At 46.1% G+C, this 18,885-nt stretch overlaps 2 protein-coding genes across 4 annotated transcripts; one reads left to right on the forward strand and one right to left on the reverse strand.

Moving 5' to 3' along the window:
• Window positions 1-2,617: 2,617 nt before the first annotated feature.
• LOC136362505 (C-C chemokine receptor type 8-like) lies at window positions 2,618-7,498 on the reverse strand. The gene is made up of 3 exons (XM_066321097.1): window positions 7,382-7,498; window positions 4,773-4,841; window positions 2,618-3,876 (listed from the first exon to the last, which is right to left on the reverse strand). The coding sequence occupies exons 2-3, from the start codon at window positions 4,824-4,826 to the stop codon at window positions 2,797-2,799; spliced, it is 1,134 nt and encodes a 377-aa protein (XP_066177194.1). The 5' UTR covers window positions 4,827-4,841; window positions 7,382-7,498; the 3' UTR covers window positions 2,618-2,796.
• A 249-nt stretch (window positions 7,499-7,747) lies between these two features.
• SLC25A38 (solute carrier family 25 member 38) lies at window positions 7,748-18,000 on the forward strand. 3 transcript variants are annotated; one of them, XM_066321112.1, is made up of 7 exons: window positions 7,748-7,887; window positions 9,933-10,054; window positions 10,665-10,749; window positions 11,264-11,443; window positions 12,427-12,595; window positions 13,197-13,363; window positions 14,235-18,000. In XM_066321112.1, exons 1-7 carry the CDS (start codon window positions 7,813-7,815, stop codon window positions 14,355-14,357), a joined length of 921 nt encoding a protein of 306 aa, XP_066177209.1. In that variant the 5' UTR covers window positions 7,748-7,812; the 3' UTR covers window positions 14,358-18,000. The 3 variants fall into 3 exon arrangements, with proteins under 3 accessions (XP_066177209.1, XP_066177219.1, XP_066177228.1); XM_066321122.1 differs by lacking the exon at window positions 7,748-7,887 and adding an exon at window positions 8,878-8,970; XM_066321131.1 differs by lacking the exon at window positions 7,748-7,887 and adding an exon at window positions 9,599-9,777.
• Window positions 18,001-18,885: the final 885 nt, after the last annotated feature.

Genomic DNA, 18,885 nt, shown 5'->3' on the forward strand with positions numbered 1-18,885 from the left:
GGCATCAGACAAAGTCTCCATCATTGTAAGAGGTCCTTGTAGAAGGAACTCTCTGGTGCAAGTAACACCAGTAGATCGAAAGAAAACAAGTATGTATTTTAGGTTTAAGCATGAATGTGGGTAACAGCTACAGTCTCTGTTTTAAGATGGTGTGCTAAAGCCAGAAGAAGAGCATATGGGACTGTTTCATGTGCCAACATCATTGTGAATCCTCTTTAATCTGCATTATCTCAGCAAAAAGAGAAAGCAAGATCAGGATATGAAGGTAAGCAGCAGACATGAGCAGAAACAATACCTGTGGCAGAACGCCCGTGGTTGGTACCTTTTATGCAAGTAGGTGAACAGCCACTGGGGCTGTGCAGGATGTTTTAGCCTCAGCTTCTTGTGCTCCCTGTTCTTGGGAAAACCCTAAAATTTGACATTTTCCTCAAGCTGTCTGTCAGCTTGCACAGATACAGGAAGATGTCTTCTGCTCTCAATGCCCTCACAGAACTGGAAAGACAGCAGACTGCTCTAGGCCTGTCCCTTCAGAAAACAGAGGAGCTCTGTGACATACCGGGATGCTTCTGACCACCACCCAGAGCAACACAGCACAGCTCTTGGTAGGCAAGCACACTCGGGATGTGGTCTCACCTTCTTCCTTTGCACAGGAAGGCAGCAATACCAGCTTAAAGCAGTTGGGCAGTGAGAAGAAGTTGAGGTCAGGTCCAACTCAGCTCCTGATGTTGGTGATAAAACAGAAGCCAGCTGCCTCTGGCAGAAAACACTTTAAGATGCAGAGAGCATCTCCTGCTTCCTTGCTAGAAGGCTTGTGAGTGGTGTTGAGGCAACAGCAGGGCAGGATGTCCTCCAGTGAGAGCTCAAAAAGTCAAAGACTTTGCAAAAAGGCAATGTTTAAGCATGGCATGTTTAAGCTATCCTCATGCCACTGGGCTGCAGCCCTGGTGGGGAAGCCTTACGCCAACATCTACACAACAGCAACCAGTGAAACCTCTGAGCAACCAATGAAACCTCTGAGCAGAGGGAGATGTCCCCTAGCAGACATGCTCAGCAACCAGAGAAAGGCCATCATCATCTTGCCAGCTTGGGCAAATGGGCTCCAGCACGTGTCCCAAAGTGCTCACACTTCGGTCAGGTGCAGGGTGAGGCTGTTGAAGCTGCAAAAATCATTCCCATAGCTTGTGCTTTCAGCTGAATGAACTGTTCTCTAGAGGGTTCATGCTGTGAATCTGCAGGGGAGAGAGTTGCTGCCATCCTCTTGTCCACCACCCTTTGGCTTTTCCCTGAATTTTTGTGAAACTCCTTCTAGAGAACCTGAGGGTTTGCATATCCAGAAAAAGCCTGGCTGGCAATAAGGCACCTGAAAGGTAGAGACTGTACTGCTGTGACCCAGGCAGCAGCTGAACTGAAGAGGAGGCAGAGAAGAAGCAGCTGGAGGGATTATCAGTTGTGTAGATCTGTCCAGGACAGAATAAAATGCAAATGCTGACAAAAATAATGATGAAACAGGTTCCTCAGATGTAAAGACTGTGCAATTACACCGCACACAGTACCTTTATTATAAAACTTAAAACATGGACATATCTTGTAGAGACAAATAGAAGAGGAAAAAAGCTTTGGAAAACAATTGCATTTATCTAACAATATTTGTACATTTAAAAAGTGTGTATATGTATATATATGGGTATATGTGTGTGTATTTGTATATATGTACACACATGGGCAAGTATAGATATGTATGTATATGTACATACCTCTATATAATATAGGTACATACAGATATATCTATATGAATGGGTCACCATCCACACATATAAAATTAGTCATTTCAAGTTGAAACAATGACAGAAATGTCAACTCCAGCCACCTGCTCAAGAGCAATGACTACGCTGGCACACCAATTTTCAGTTCAAAAGTGTTCAGAAAGTCCCCTGATGGGAATGTGCGACAACTCACATGCACTATATTTTCCACTCTTCAGCCTTTTTCCTGGTAACAATTTCTCCATCCATTCCCACAGCACTTGTTCCTTCCCACAGGGGTTTGTTCCTTGACATCCACAGCATCATTTCTAAGCTAGAGCTTTAAACCTTTCCAGCCAAGAAGATGCAGGCCCTGCTAGCAGATGGGGAGTCAGGATCATACCTAGATAATAATTCACATTGATTTTACCAAAACACATGGACAGCATTTATTTCTTGGTTGCTTATCCAATTACTTATTAACTAAGCACTTCTTGGGCTGGAAGTATTGCTCAGATCAACTGGGAGCCAGGCCCTGGCATGACACCTTAAACTTGGTTTCCCTCCAAAGAGCAGGTTCCCACTCTTGCAGTGAGTCCCATCCCTGCTCACAATGCAAACACACTCTGCTGAGACCAGGGAAGGAGTGGCCAAGTGTCCAGGGTTTGGAAACATAACTAGTTCTTTTCAGTACTGAGTCTGAAGAGGGGAGGGTATGTTTCTAAGGTACCTCTCCATGCTGCTCTGGCGGTGTGGGAGTCTGCTGGTAATTTCACAACACAAAGCAAGCAGGGCAGGATGTGCTGAGGGAAAGGGAGGATGATGCTAAAAAAAAAAAAAAAAAAAAAAAAAAAAAAAAAAAAAAAAAAAAAAAGAAGAATTTTCTAAAATGTGAGAACACCAAAAGCAACCATGATAAAAGCAAAATCAAGCAGCTGCTTCCACTTTTCGTGTCCTAAAAAGTTGCTCAAACAGTCCATAGCTTTGGATGCCCAGCTGAGGATTTCGCCATTTTAGGTCACCTGTCCAGGATGATAATTTTGGGCTTGTAGTTCTACAAGACAGTGCCAACAGAAGACAACTGTGAGGACTTTGTGTGCAGAGAGGAGTGCTTGTCCAGGCTGTGCCCACTGAAAGCCCCATAGCCTTTGCAGTTCGACAGAAAACATGCTGATTTTTTGAAAGCGTTAAGGAGATGCCTCTTGAACTTCTCACCCACAAAAGCATAGATGATCGGGTTGAGGCAGCAGTGGACTAAGGAGAGTGCCTCAGTCAGCTCTATGGCTAGGTCTAGCCTTTGGCTTATCTGGCAGTCATTGATGATGGACATGTTCCTCAGAGAGTCCAAAAACAGCACAATGTTGACGGGGGTCCAGGCGAGAAAGAAGACAATGACAACAACAAAAACCAGTTTTATGGCTTTGTACTTATTCTTGGTATGGCATTTCTGCAAGTTTTTCAAGATGCTGTGATAGCAGAAAATGAGGACAACAACAGGGATTAGCCACCCCAGGATGTTGGCTTCAAAATTACTGAAAGTCTTCCAGCCATTGTTGCCATCGGGATAGTGAGGGAGGCACTTAATCTGGTCATTGTCATTCACTTCCTGGAAAAAAAGTAAGTCTGTCATTGATGCTAAAATGGCAACTGTCCAAACGACCAGACTGGTGAGAAAGCCAATGGCAGTTGTCCGAATCCCTTGAACACGGAAGGAGTGGACTATGGCCAAGTACCTGTCGACGCTCATGATGGTTATGAAGAAAACATTGCTGTAGAAACCAATAAAGTAAACTGAGCTGATGACTTTACACAGTGCGTTTCCAAAAGTCCACTGGCTCTCAACAGAGTATTGAACCAAGAAGGGCAGGGAGAATACCAAGAGGAGGTCAGAGACAGTCAGATTCAGCAAATACACATCAGTCATGGTCTTGATTTTCATGAAGACTGTCAGAATCCAAAGAACCAAAGCATTTCCCATGAGGCCAGCCACAAACAGTAGGGAGTACAGCACTGGAAACAAGGTAGGTGCAAATGCTGGAATACTTTCAGGATGACAGATGATGTACAGCTCTGAGTAGTCGAAGGCATATTCATAGGCTGCAGAGGAGTTAGGTGTTGATGATGTGTAACTCACCTGTTCAAGGACAATGAAATTCATATGAGCCAAATCCCACATAAGTAGATACACCAGGCAAGAGTCAGCTCACACCAAGCTGCATGAGGACAAAATTAATGTGCCACAGCAGTGGTATAAGATGAAAATGAGGAATAAACAGGGGTGGCTGGCATCCCCTGCAAGACCCAGGATGAGGTCCTTGCATCAGAGAGGCGGAAGAGATGAAGGAACATGCAGCTGTGCTGGTAGAGGTTACCACCACCCTCCTGCTGGCTCCATGTGGGGCCACGGCCCATGCCTGAGTCCAGGTGGGGTAGTGAGGCCAGAGACAGGAAGCATCCTCAAACCAGCAATGACATGGACATGCCAGGAGGCTGAGAGCCCCTGCTCCAGGTTTTGGGATCCTATTTTATGTTTATTTCTGAAAGAAGAAAGGGAGTAGGCCCCAGGGAGAAACTGACATGATAACGCTCATCTTCTAAAAGCTTTGTTTCCAGTTAGCTGAGTGCCAGAAATGGGATGCACCAGCAACACTGACATGCCCCCTTCCTGCTCACCAGCCCCTTGCAGGTTACCCACTCCCCAGCAGCAGCCACCACATCCCTGGCAGTACCTATGACAACAAACAATTAAAGAAGATGGATAGCAGCATCCCTGTCAGGATGTCCTCATTAGGACACTCCTAGCACTACCTCTGCCCTGAAGGACAGTCTTCTTCCACAAGCACAGTCTCATCAGCTAAAGATATTTTCACCTTGTGTTTTGGTTTCTTTCCAGAGAACAGCAGTGGCACTGATCTATCCTAAACACCCATCCTCTCCACCAATACTGTGTCCCCATAGGAAAAATTGGACCTCTAAGATGTGCTACTGGTCCCAGCTTGCAGGAGAGCAACCCGGCAGGAAGTAACTCACCAATATCTCCTCAGAGCCACCGCTGCCCAGCAGGTATGTGAAATTCTGCTCCATAATCCAACACTGCGTCTGAAAGAGTGTAAAATCTGTCTTTATATCATGTATTTTTGAGAAGCAGGCCTTATATATACCTTTGTATATACAGGCCAGCAATATTTACCTCAGCTTATGCTGCAATGCCAAGTCGCAGGTAAGGTCCTTACTGTAGCGGGACACAGTCCTAAAATAGCTTTTCCTGTGTGTGACCTGCGTTACACTAAGATGTATGAAACCCCAAACCAGTGAGTTCAGCCTCTATACTTAACACCTACAGAACGGAAATGCCAGCCTTATCTTCTGTATGATCATGAAGTTTTCATTTTGAGCATTTACACTCTTCAGTGAAAGAGAGCTGCAATTTCTTCCATGTCTTTGAAGTGTTCCTGTCTCTCACCTCTCCCACCTGCATGCCCTGTTCCACCTGCTGCCCCTGCTCTGCAGTTCCAGTGTCTAGGATAGAGGAAGTAGTGGTGTCTCTCCTCTGCTCCAAAGACTTTGGGTGAAGATGGCTGAGGGTGATGGTCCAATGCTGTCAACAGCCTGTGATGGCAAAGGGCCATCACATGTTTGCTATAACATTTCATTTTTCCTTGGAAGGCAGCTGCCCCCTGCATCCATCCAAGCACAGACAGGAATACCTAAGGGAAATGATCATAGAATCATAGCCATTTAGGCTGGAAAAGGCATTTAAGATCATTGAGTCCAACTGTAATCCTAACACTGCCACGTACATATAAACCTTTCTTTAACATGCACACTGCAGGATGCTCTCATAGACTAATACTGAAATAAAGCCCTGAACAGCACTGAATTCCCACCAACTCTGCCACATACCTACTGTGACCTCATCCAGACCCAACACCATGAGAGACATGGCCGTCTCTCATCTTCCCCACAAGACAAGATACATGGGAAAGAGCAGCACTACTGAGCAACAGGGCAACCTTTGAAGTGTATGTTACCTACTTAAATACTGCTGCTCCTCACTAGAGCTTGGTGCCATTACTGAAATTCAGGTAAGTCACATCACTTTTTTGTTTGTCTTTGAACAAACAGCACCTCATTGGCCATCAGTCCATTGAGGTGCTGCTAGAGATCCCCGTGTGGAATGGTCTGTTGTCTTTCTCAAACCCTTTGGATGTCTGCCTTCACCCACCATCGCTCCAAAGGCAGAGGGATAAATTTCTGGGAACCAAGAAAATCTGCAACTATCGCATGTGTGGCAGTGGATGGCTTTCCTTGGCCATGGTGGGCAGTGTGACATTAGGGCAAAGTTTTACGGGTGAGTCAAGCCATGACAGACAAGCTCCGCTGGATATTAACTCTTAAAATACCTGAAACTAGTAATTAAAACCAGAAACAAACTCTTCTATTACAGGTAGTGTTACTGGCAGTTGCTGGAAGTGTTGAAGTTTGATCTCCACTGCTCTTACGCTGGTTTAAAATGGCACTCACAACTCTGTTGGTTCTAAAGTGGCAAAGAATACAACCAGGAATTATTCAATGTGGAAAAAGATGTGTCCACCAAATGGGAATTTGGCTGTTCCGTGCCTCTCATCTTTAATCTTCTAAACAGAGACGAAAGGCTATCAGAGCACAAGGACAGCGACATGAAGGGCGAAGGGACGCGGCTCCCTCTGCTGGGCATTCCGGCAAAATCGAGGCACATCCCTGCAGAGATGTGTGTGATCAGCAGTGCTGTTTCACCTCCTCATTCATCGTGACGCTTATGCTAAGGAAGAAAAAGCTTTCACAGCAAGATAAGAACCTGGAGACTGCTGTTACTGCCAGGGTTTCATGCTGGACGAGCTCTTTCTTGGGATGCATGCCATTTGGCCAATATTGTTGCAGCCCATTTTGCTTTGGAAAAGTACGAAAATGTCAATTGTTGCTCCATCCAAAGATATGGAGGGACACGATCTAGCCACACCATCCAGAGTCCCACACAGAAACATTTCAAATGCATCATTGAGTTTGTTGGCCTTACTAGAGTTATGCTTACTCCTCTAAACAATCTACTCACCCAGTCCCATCAGAACAGCCAGAAGCACACAAAAAGAAATAGACAAAATGACATGTATATCCCAGACAGCTTCTTTATATAATCAATTGGATAACAGATGATCATGCATTGGGTTTACATGGGAAGATTTTGGTAGCAAGGGGGCTGCAGGTCTGCCTTATGTGAGAATCTGCCCCTGTAGTGGCAGTAGCCAGTTCCAGCTGACTCCAAGATGGCCCTGGTGCTGGCCAAAGCTGAGGCCATTGGTGATATTGGTAGTGCCTCTGATTCAGAAACACTGTGCAACAGCAGCTGCAAGAGAGTGAGAATAGGAGAGAAATGCCCTGCAGAGTCCACAATTAGTGAAGATGGAGGGGAAGGAAGAGCTCCAGGCAGTGGATCAGTGACTCCCACGCAGGCTGGCGTGATGCATGTCATCCCTTTGTCATTGCAGAGTGCAGCAAGATGTGAGCTAGGGAAAGAAGCACCAGAAAGGAAGGGGACAAGCTAATCTTTTCCACGAGTCAGCAGGAAAAGTCAGTTAATGAAATAAAAGGCAGTCACTCACCTGAGGAGGGAACTGCTTAACAAGAGAGGAGCTTGCCAAAGGACAGTCTGTAATGAAGTGCTTTTGCTAGCCTTTGTGTTACATTTTCTCAGACAAGTATGTTCTCTTTCTTCAGGGGCTGCCAAGAGACAAAGAGAGCACAGGAGAAGTGGTTTGTGCATAATGACTACTGCAGCACACAGGGTGTTCCTTCTTGGAACACCCAGAACATGACGTTCAGGATGTGTTATTCCTTAAATGGCCAAGGCACAGCAAGCAGGCAATTCTTAGAAAAGCAGTTTGCCCGCTTCCTCCTGTGGTAGCTCCTCCCAGCTCCTCCAGGTTTGTTGTTGATAAGCAGTGTCTCAGCCTGCAGGCAGGGTGAAGCCATAGTCTCAGGGCTTTCACAGGTCTAATATTGAAACACTTTGTTTTGGTGCCTCACTTCTTCAATGCTCTGGAAAGCCAGCCTTCCTCTGCTCTGGGCCCAGGATGTGGATGAGCAAGTGGAAACACTAGCGATAGCGGTAAGGACGTGTCAGTGTGCATCTCAGGTTTCTGAACAACTCAGTATCCATAGGAAGCTGGTTTTGTGGGGAAGTGGGAGGTGTGAACTGAGGGAAGACATAAAAGCTGTCAGTTACTGACCCTTCCCACTGCCCATGTCTGACAGAGCGCGCTGGGGCTGTTGCTGGATACAGCACAGAGCACTGTAATATAGAATACAGTTGCTGGAACTGAGTACAAGTCTGCTGCCCACAACTTCAGGCCAAGGAACAGTTAGAGAAAGTCAGATGAGGCCACAAAGTTGATCAGAGGACTGGAGCACCCGCTCCATGAAGACAAGGCTGAGAGCATTTGGGCTGTTCAGCCTGGAGAAATGAAGGTTGTGTGGAGATCCCATAGCAACCTTCCAGTATCTGAAGGGGGCCTACAGGGAAGCCAGAGAGGGACTCTTCATTATGAACTGCAGTGATGGGACAAGGAGTAGTGTGCATAAATTAAAAGAGAGGAAATTTAGGTTAGACATTAGGAAGAATTTTTTTCTGAGGGTGGTGAGACTGCATCAGGTTCTCCAGAGAAGCTGTCGATGTCGATGTCCTACTCCTGGCAGTGTTCAAAGCCACACTGGATGGAGCCTTGAGCAATGTGGTCTAGCGGGAGGTGTCCCTCCCCGTGGCAGAGGGACTGGTCCTAGATTAACTTCAAAGATACACTCCAACCTCTTAACGTTCTAGGACTCTATGCAGCACGTCCAAAAGCCGTGACAAACACGCGATCCGGGGGCAGAGGCGGCTGGAGGAGAACGGCTGCGGGCGGGCTGCCGCCGCTGTCCCTCGGCTCCGGGCCCGGCCGCCCACACACAGCGCCAGGCCGCGGCGGCCGCGGGGGCACGGCAGCCGCATGCGCCGGCGGGGGCGGGGCTCCGGAGGGGCGGGGCTCCGGCGGGGGCGGGGCTCCGGCGGGGGCGGGGCTCCGGCGGGGGCGGGGCTCCGGAGGGGCGGGGCTCCGGGGGGGGCGGGGCTCCGGAGGGGCCGGCTCGGGGCCGCGCCTCGCCGGCGCGCTCTGGGGCTGCGGGCGGCGCTGGGATGCCGGGCCGGGAGACGGAGGTACGGCCGCGCCGGGCCGCGCCGGGCCGGGCCGGGCCGGGCCGGGCCGGGCCGGGCCGGGCCGGGCCGGGCCGGGCCCTCCTCGCTCGCTCTGCCGAGGAGAGCCCGGGGGCAGCGCCCCGGGGGGAGGTGAAGGAGGCTCGCTGCGCCCCTGACGCTGGTGCGTCGTGTTCCGCGGCCTCGGGCAGCGGGGGGACGGCGGGGACCGTGACGGTGGGTCCGGGCGGACCTCGGGGGAGCCACTGCTGTCTTGGAGGGTGCCCCACACCGCATCTAATCTGTCCGTGCTTTCTAATCTGTCGTGATTCTGCTGCGCCGAGGGGCGCAGACTCGTTCTTCATTAGCAAACACCGTTATATGTTTATAATAATATAAAAAACTCTCTCAAAACACCAAAAAATCTTCCCCTTCCGTGGGCTTTGTGCCTCCCGCCTCATTATTTCCCGAGGAGCGGCGGCCGGTGTGGGTAGCAAAGGCAGCCTGAGCTGAGCAGGCCGTGCGGTGCTCGGTGCTCGGGCCGGGCTTGGCTCGGGCAGCGCTCCCCGGCGCTGTGGGGGCCTTGGTCAGGGTCGGGGTGCTGCCGCCCGGGCGGGGTGGGACTGCGGCAGAGCTACAGGTAGGTCGGTGGTGGGAAGGGGATACCTCTTTGCTTTGCCGTGGCAAAGGGTAACCGAATGGCTGCTAGTACATCTGATGTTCAGAAAACTCTTTTCCAAACACCGAATCTTGAAGATTTTCTGGAACAATCTCCCGGAAAAAGCATAGGGACCAAAAACCGCAGATAAAACTTGATCAGCCTCAGGAAAGGTCTGGAAAAGCTTCCTGTGCCCTGAGCAGCTGTCCTTAGCATCTGGGGTCAGCTCGCCTTCCTTCCCATAACATGCAGCGTATCAGCTGAAATATTTCCTTTTGTACCATTCTTAATTAAATGGCCATTTAAAATTCTGTTCTTCCTCTTTCAGATGCATCCAGTCCTAAAGGCCTTTGTGTGCGGCTCCATCAGTGGCACTTGTTCCACGCTCCTCTTCCAACCCCTTGACCTGCTGAAAACCCGCCTGCAAACTCTGCAGCCTGCTGTCAACAGGTGAGAGGAGGGAGATGTGTCTGTGTAGGGGGTTCTGGAGGTGCTCTGCCATAGGCTTCTGTCTTGTTTGCTGGCTGGGGCTTGGAGTTCAGAGTTGTAATTTGGCAAATCAGTCTTTCTAAAAGAGGAGGTATGTTTTTATATTATGGAGGAGGATTGTTATTTTGCTCCAGAAGAGAAAAAATGTCTGTGGTTGTTAATGCTACTGGAATAATTTGTGACCTCAACATTTGTTCTCATCTGAGAGTGGTGTTTGCTGGAGTGGCTACCATGCAGTGTCATGGGGTATCCTCTGCCTGAAAAAATCCTATATGTTTGTCAGATCATTTTTCATACGTGCAGCTTGGTGTAGCCAACCTACAATCTGCTGCTGCTAACAAAGGGAATGAGCAACTAAAAATGCTAATGGGTGTTAAAAGTTGTGAGATACAGAAGGTGATGGAGAAGCCCTGGAAAGAGCAACCAAAGAAACAGACTAAGATGAGGAAGAGCACCCTGGAGGTGCTGAGTTAATGCACAGAGATATGAGTGAAAGGGGTGGTTGTGGAGTACATCTGCCAAGGAGCAGAAGCAGGTAATTTCTTCAGTTCCTGTCTTGTCTTTCTTTCAGGTCTGGTCGTGCTGGGATGGTAGCAATGCTCTTTAGGGTTGTTCGTACTGAGAGTATTCTGGGGCTTTGGAAAGGTGTCTCTCCAGTAAGTGGCTGGTTTAACTCTGGCTTGTAAACATAAGTAGATAAATAAACTTACTGTTTATTGCTAATTATGTCTGCCTGAATTTAAATAGCCCACTCTTGCACAATTGTGAGTGAAACCACGTAATTTAGATTACATCCTATTTTAAGGAGTTAATGTTGTGAATTTCACTGGTTTGGTTATGGCAGTCCTGAGCAGCTGAACACTTGAATGCTTTTGCAAATGTGGTGTGGCAGCTGCAGGAACTTCATTGCAGTTTGGAATATCTTGTTCCTAGAGATAAAGAAAACTGTCATTGAGGACTGCATTAAATCCTGGCATCATTTTAATCACTTGTCTGTCAGTGCCGTAAATGATTTCTACCTTATCTTCTTTCCCCGGCTTATTAGCTTTAGTGATACTTTTGTCTTCTACAAAGCTTCCTGTCAAGTTGAACAGTCTTAGGAATGTTCTGTAGTATATTTTGTCTTATGTAAGCTTTTCCTTTCTTCATCTGCTTCTGTTTCTCCTGAAGTCCTTTGCAAGATGTATTCCTGGGGTTGGGATTTACTTCAGCACTTTGTACATGATGAAGCAAAAGTTCCTTGTGGACCGTTCACCCACAGCCCTGGAGAATGTCTTTCTGGGTGCCACTGCTCGCGCAGTTTCTGGGCTTTGCATGTTGCCAGTGACTGTAGTGAAGACCCGATATGAGGTACGACTTTCCAATTGGTCCCCTGTTAATGGTTGTGGGAAACACTAAAAGTGAAAAAGGATTTTCAGGAGCTGAAAAAGCAGGCCTGAAACAGAAAAAGCTGAAAACTCAGAATCTGCTATAACTGAAAAAGTTTGAAACTAGAAAAGATACAGTCGTATAGAAAACAAGGACATGGGAAACAAAGGCTGAGTTTATAGGTCTGGCTTGAATAAATCTTAACACTGCAGAAAATATGTGCCTGACAAGATAGTAGAAGGTCTTCAGCTTAATAAAGATATTGTGTATTGTTAATAGAAAAACATACAAACGAACATTGTTCAAAGCAGGTGTATGCATGCTATATCTGATTGGTTAGAGCAGTTGTCTGTAAGCTTTAACAATATGTTATTGGCTGAAAAACATTTAAGATGCTTTGTAATGAAGAAATTTGTGGCTGCCGTGGGCAGACCGTGACCTGCTGCCATCCTTTAGCTATGCAAAATCCTGTAATGAGACTGGTGCTTCATTAAAGATTGAGAAGAGTTACCCCAGCAGCCCCGTCCCGTTCCTGCCTGCACCGACACTAATGGTGTCACACATCTTCCTTGTGATGCAAAAATAAATCCTTCTGCCTGCCACTTGGGTACAGCCAGGAATGTAGTCCTGATTTCATCTCAGTTCCCACATTGTGCAGAAAATTATATTTAGGCAAGGAGAGGAAACACAGTTTGCCCTAAGATTTATAAGTTTCAGTTGAGTACAATGTTTGTGTAGCATCTTTTGTATGTTAGTTTCCTGAAGGATTCTTTTAAAGACTGAGGTAGGTTAAACCCAGTTTTTGCCTTGGGTTGTCCTCTGTGTTGCCATCTTGGGCATCACATTAAGTTCACACTACCGTTTGTTTGGATATGATGTGTATCATTATATATCCTCAGCGTGTGTGTAGGGCTCCTCAACTTGTGCCTGGCACGTGGATGACTGACCTTTGTCTGTGCTTGCAGAGTGGAAGATTTGGCTATGGGAGTGTGTACGGAGCCCTGAAGAATATCTATCAGACCGAAGGGGTCCGTGGCATGTTCAGTGGGCTCACGGCGACGCTGCTGCGGGATGCGCCCTTCTCTGGCATCTACCTGATGTTCTACACACAGACCAAAAACCTCACACCTCAGGGTGAGGCTGAACGTTGGAGTGGAAAATATTCCTCTTCTCTGATATTGCCCTGCAGCTGATGGCCTGCATGCTCTGCTTCTTGCCCTCCACCTCAGAAGTTAAATTAGTCTCTTGTGAGGTGTTGGGTCACACGCTCTCATTTGCCTGTGGAAAACTGTATACCTATAGCTAAGGTCAGTGCAGAAATGGAGACTGGCCCTAAATTGATTCATTGTCTTCATGAAGACTGATGCGTAAGTGGGTTAGTGAACAGTTCAAGGACAGAGTGTCTTAAGTGCTGCTTGCTGCTTCTGCTTGTCTTGCATACTGCTCAGTTTCCACTAAACTGGGGCTTCTCTGGTATTGGAACTCACTGGGGCAACGTTTGTACAATTTTTTTCTTTTCTGATTTTCTGTCAGATTCAATTCCCCAGCAAGTGAGGCTTTTCAATAGTGCTGACTTTTGACTAGCAGCCGCTTTTCCCCTTGAAAGGTTTCTCTAGCTGCATGGATTTTAATTTCTCTTAGGCTCTGATACTGATTTAATCATTCAATAGCTTTCACTTTGTCATGCAGTCTGGCCTGAATGGTGTCTGAGTGCATTCCCTTTGCTCTGTTGCAGACCAGCTGGATCCAGTGCTCCTGCCCTTGTTGAATTTTGGCTGTGGGATCTTTGCAGGAATCTTGGCCTCTCTGGCAACGCAGCCTGCTGATGTCATCAAAACACACATGCAGCTGTCACCCCAGAAGTACCATAGCACAAGCCAGGCCATTGCCTTTGTCTACAAGGTGAGGTGAATCTCTTCTGACATGCACAGTCACATCCTCAATTCTGATCCTCTTGCTGAAAGCACAGCTATGCTGGGGAAGTTGTTGCCTTTTAAAGGAGGTGAGCAAATGTCAGTGCTTCAGCTTCATCTGCTCTCGCAGTTGGACAGTTCGGTGTCGGCATTTGCAAGATGATGAAGGGGGTCATGCTGTGCTAGACCAAGACTGTAGTGTGCAGTGCAAAATGCTGGTTTCAGATACAAACCAGCTGCAAAATAATTCTTTGCTCTTTAGACATTAGAAGAGAAATAAATACTCCGATCTTTATCCTGAGAATGGGATGGAGAAGTAGTCAAAGCCCACCTTTCTCTTCCTGCTGTCAGAAGGGGAGATCTTGGCAGATTCACTCTGTTTCCATGTTGAACTCTATTTCTAAGCAGTAATCTGTTTATTTGTTTATGCATGTTTATGTATCTTTTTTGTCAAAAATGTTTTTCTTACTTAGAAATCTCAGGTTTTTACAGAATAGCTGAGAGACTTTCGTAAACATGAATCTCTAAAACAAAGACTAGTAATTTTCCTGTAGTGTCTGGAAATGATTACACCCTTGCCTTCTCTTTGTTGGTCTTGAATGTGGCTTTCCCCATCTGTTGTCTCCATCTTGGTCTTTCTTTTTCCACTCACTGCTCTTCCTGCGTTCCTGGGTAGCCCTGCAACAGTGCAGTGCTACAGGTTCTTCCTAAACACTAAACGTTGTTTAAGCCCAGGTCTTTCAGAGACTGACCTGGGTCTGAGCTGAAATATATCCTGTGCTCTTCCATGTAATGAATTTATGAGACATAAAAACCCTCTAGGCAGAGTGGGATGAATTGCTGTTTATCTCCTGTTGCAGGACTTTGGGCTGGTTGGCTTTTTCCGAGGCAGCGTGCCCCGAGTCCTCAGGCGCACTCTGATGGCAGCAATGGCATGGACGGTGTATGAACAGATGATGGAAAAAATGGGCTTGAAGTCCTGACTGAGCTGCACGAGAAAGGACCAGCATCACTCCTTCTCCCTCTTGCTATGATCAACTAGCACTGAGAAGTTCCCAGTTCCACTGAGGAATAAGCCTTCCTCATGCAGGAGGAAGAAAGCCCTTCTGAAACAGGGGATTAGGCCCCTGGGCAAGTAGAGGAAAGGAAGGATTGGATCTTTGTGTTGTTTATTCAATGCATTCCAGAAGGACTGCACTTGTAGACTGCCATGGGATGTGGCAGTGTTTCCACTGTCCGGTAACTATGCTGAGAAGCCCCTCTTAAAAGTAACTCTGTGCTCACCACCTGTATGCAATGAGACAGTATTAGAGCAAAAGTGTTTGAGGAGACAACAGCGATGGCAGAATCTGCCAGCCTGTTCCTTGCTGGTGTGGCCAGAAAGGCCACAGTGACCACCATCTGATAGAGGTTCTCTTTCCTCATATGCTTTATTCTCACAGGAGAGCAGTAGGCCCTGATGGGAAACTGAATGTGTCTCGTAATGCTTATATTGCAGGAGTGGGTGGAAGAGAAATGAAGTGCAGAGGAAAAGCTGCAAGCATGGTCTCTGCCATCACTTTTGTACTGTGTGTGATCACATAGAGAGTAACTGGAAATGCCCTGCTGTGTTACGTGTTATTATGTGATTGAGCATCTTAACACTCTTGAAATGTCCTTCTGCCTCTACAGCAGAGTTTGCACAGGAATTAAGAAGCATAAGGCACTTTAGAATTGATTACTACCAAAGTTCTGCTTGTTCTTTGAAAAAAAAAAATGCTGCTGGTCTAACTATAGCATGAATACTCAAGTGGGTTTTGTTGGGGTTTTTTATGCAGTTGTCATAGAGACTTGTTTGCTTCCTATTCTGTATTTGTTAATCCCTGATCAACACTCTCAGTGTGAACTGGTCCTTAGATGTAGCTTTTAGGGCCATGGCTCATAATGCATAAATGTATAATGGAAACAGACATAGATACTGGCACTTCAGATTTCCCTTGAAAACATTGCTGATTGCATGTGGAGTATGTTTTGGTTTGGGAAGAAAAGGTTGCTATTTCTGTAAGCTTTCTCCAAAGGTTGAGCCCTGTGGGTGCTTGGTAGTGACCTTTAATTCCCTTCGGGCTCCACACAGACTCTTCACGTTTTCCTGGCTGATCCTTTTCTCTTGTCAGGTAGTCCATGTTCGAGTATGCCTGAGTTTAAATACACTTCTCATCCTCTGTGCCTTCTTACTCTTTCCTACTGTGTTACTCAGACCTCACAGCGTGTGCCAGGTACAGCCTGCTCCCCTCTTCACTTGTGCCTCTGTGATGGGTTGGGTCCCTTGCAGCTTTGTTAGCATAGCCATGAAGCTGGTGTGGAAGTGTGCATCCTGTTCTGTAGTGTGCCTTGCAGAAAACTTAACTTTGGCTTTTATTTTCTTAAATGTCCAGGCATATTGCAATTCACTTTAGAACCAGAGCACTTGTCTCTAAATATGAAGATACAACACTGTACCTGTATGAACAACCAGAGCTACCTACCTGTTTTTCATAAATTTTAGAGTGTATTTTGGGCAATCACTGCCTGCCCAGGCAACTTCCCAAATGCAAGAGCAGAGGGGATGTGTGTTCTTAAAGGTGTTCTTTACCAGATTTCAACTCCAGGCAGGCTTGATGACTGATGTAAAAGTTGAGTGAAGTGTAAGAAGACGGGCTGGAGGCTTGGAAAGTGCTGCGTGTTTTCAGACTCAGCCTGTCTGTGAGGGGAGGCTGGTGCTCTGCAGTTCAGGAGTCTCCAAGAATGGTGGTGGAGGGTTCTGTGTGCACATGTCTATGTGCTAGCAATAGAGCACTGCATCAAATCAGGCATGGACCACATTATTTGCTAAATTTTAAATGTGAGCACCTTTTCCTTTCTTTTGCTGTTCCTTCTGCCCTTAGTGACCAGAACTTGTGAGAGTGCATGAAACTATGGTAACTGCACATCCTGCTTGTTTGCTATCCTGAGCACTGCTGACACAGAGAGCTGGAGAACCAAGTCTAGGATTGCTGACCTGGTGGAATAAGGCGGCAATTAGATAAGCCTTTATTCCCCTATGTATGGGATCAAACCAACATTGTGCTGGAATCCTGAATTTATTTGGTGCTTTAAAATCTGGCATGTGGGTTGGATCTGTTGATCATCCTGGGCTGTGGTAGCCAAGGGCAGTGTGTGGGGTCACCTGCAAGGTGCTTCGCGCATATTTTGTTTCTGATTTAGCAATGGCAAAGCAATGTGCAACCTGTGCAGACATAAACTTAAGCTCTTAAAAATGTCTCTTAAGAGACATTTTTCTCTTAAGAGAGCTCTTAAGCTCTTTGCAGACAAGCAAAGAGCGTGAGGTAATCTGGAATTAAGTAAGGTCCTCATCAGAAACCTGAATGTCAGGAACACTTCGGTGGCTTTCGTGTCCCTGTACTCCTGCCTGGTCAAGTGAAAAAAGAAGAGGTAGAGAATTTATTTCCATGTGTTAATGTTTTAATGTCTGCTGTGAGGTTGTTTGTTTGTATTAAACCTGGATTCAGGTCTAAAGCAGTGTTAGCTTTCTTTGGGAAAGTTTTTCCATTCTGCTTTGGTGCTTTGTTAATGGAGTAGAGTGAAAAATTACATGATTTTTGGCTTGTGGATTAACCTGGGCTCCTCTGAGTTAAAGAAACAGAGAATCTAAACTGCACTGTGTTTCATCTACCATTGGTGCTGCAAATCCAAAAGTTATCTACCTGTGAGTTGGGGAGAATGAATTCTGTGGTGCAAGCTTGTTGTTTGTTTCTCTTTGTTATTTCTTTTGTTGAGTGTCATATATGAGGAAGGGAAAACCTGAAGTTCTGCTTCACTCTGTTCTGAAAGCTTTATCATATGGTCAGGCATAAGACTATTTCTCAGCTCTGATCCTTACTGTCCTTCACCCTTTTCCCCCTCTTCAAAACCATTCTGTTTCTGAACAGATTTATTGAAGTTACTCCTTGATAGCTATAGCAAGTCAAGACAATCAAGTGTGTGGACGAAAAGTTTAGATATATTCCCCTTGAGGTTTAATGCTTCTACTTAACAACATATTGTCACTGTACACCCTAAAGGTCAAGTAAATCAAATAAAAGATCTGGACAGAGGTGCTTAATCACCTACTTGCATCATGCCAGCAATTCAACACTAACAGTCTTGTCAGATAATAACTTCCAAAGCCATTCTACCTTGGATTCCAGAGACAGTGGTGTGCTCCCTCTGTGCACTTCAGGATCACAGTTGGATCCCTCTTGGACTGACCTCTGTTGCTGGCAATGCACTAGTGATCATGCATTGTCTCTGCTTGCCCCTGCAGCTGTGGCTAAGAACACAGCTGGCTGCCATGTTGAGGCAGGCAGTGTTTAAGTGAGTTGTAAGGACACAAGAGAAATAGTCTGATTATTCATGCTTTAGAAACTATGTTTCCACTTTTTCTGTGTGGTGATTTGTTTGATTTTGTGTTGTTTTTTGGGGTTTTTTCTCTCTCAGTGTCTTAAACAGAACTGGAGCTTTGGAACATTGCATAGCTTTGGGCATTGTGAGTGCTTATGTGCCTGTATAAAATATTTATGTGAAAAAGTGTATTGTATGTTTCTATTAAAAACTGGTTGCTAAAATGAAGGATGTAATTTCTTCTGTGTTTCTTTAAAAAAACCAAACAAGCCCCAAACCGATTAAATGTACAAGGGATGGGATGGAATAGAGGATTAAGAAGGCAAATGTAGTTTCCCAATAGGACAAGACTGTTGCCTGTGTTCAGAGCCCATAAAAGGCAAGGAATAATATCTTTTTCTGTGGTGTATAATATGCACAGGTTGTGCTAGTACAACCTAAATCAACTTTGCTTAAATGGAAAAAAAATACACAGCATTGGGGAATGTGTTTTACACAGCTTCCTCTGCCTGCCTGCTGTGTGTAAAGACAGATGGCTGTTGAATCCCTGTACTAACTGGTGAAATACCTGCCTTCAGGACAGTGGGGTGGGTTTTAAGCTCTCTCAGGAGAAACTGATTTTAGTCTCCTGCTGATCAGATTTTTGCTACTTAGGCAGTCTGACCTCAGCAGGGCACCACAAATTGTGCCTGGGACACAACTGTGTGTCCTGCAGGGCATAATGCAAGGGGATGCTGGATTGCTGGGATCTCCTCTTGCTGTCATAGTATGGTTCTGGGATTCAGTAGCAGGCAGGTATGAACAAAACATTGTTCATACTGTGTTGGGGAAGATGAATCAGGGAAACCTTATAAATATGATAGCATAGCAAAAGATTCTGAAAATATGAAACCTATAATCGAAATAGAAATGAAAGCTTACTTTGAGTTGTAGGATACTGAGTCTTAGTTACTATATAACCTGAAAACAATAGCCTAGCTAGCTGAAGGAGAATCCCTTTTGATTGAACAATACCTTTCTGCTGGCTAAGGGATCCAAAGGTCAATGTAGCAAAACAGAAGCCTAAGAGTAGTTTTTAGAGTTTAAAATATAACACAGTATGGTAATATAGTA

This window comes from Sylvia atricapilla, chromosome 1 (assembly GCF_009819655.1).
Source record: "Sylvia atricapilla isolate bSylAtr1 chromosome 1, bSylAtr1.pri, whole genome shotgun sequence".
In the NCBI taxonomy this organism is placed as follows: Eukaryota; Metazoa; Chordata; class Aves; order Passeriformes; family Sylviidae; genus Sylvia; species Sylvia atricapilla.

Excerpts from the sequence above, each read along its gene's own strand:
- LOC136362505 (XM_066321097.1), bottom strand. The coding sequence starts at position 4,826 with ATGGAGCAGAATTTCACATACCTGCTGGGCAGCGGTGGCTCTGAGGAG. Across the intron at positions 3,877-4,772 it reads GTGGCTCTGAGGAGATATTG|GTGAGTTACACATCATCAAC; the intron begins GTGAGTTACTTC and ends GTCCTTGAACAG.
- SLC25A38 (XM_066321112.1), top strand. The coding sequence starts at position 7,813 with ATGCTCTGGAAAGCCAGCCTTCCTCTGCTCTGGGCCCAGGATGTGGAT. Across the intron at positions 7,888-9,932 it reads TGGAAACACTAGCGATAGCG|ATGCATCCAGTCCTAAAGGC; the intron begins GTAAGGACGTGT and ends TTCCTCTTTCAG. Across the intron at positions 13,364-14,234 it reads CCATTGCCTTTGTCTACAAG|GACTTTGGGCTGGTTGGCTT; the intron begins GTGAGGTGAATC and ends CTCCTGTTGCAG.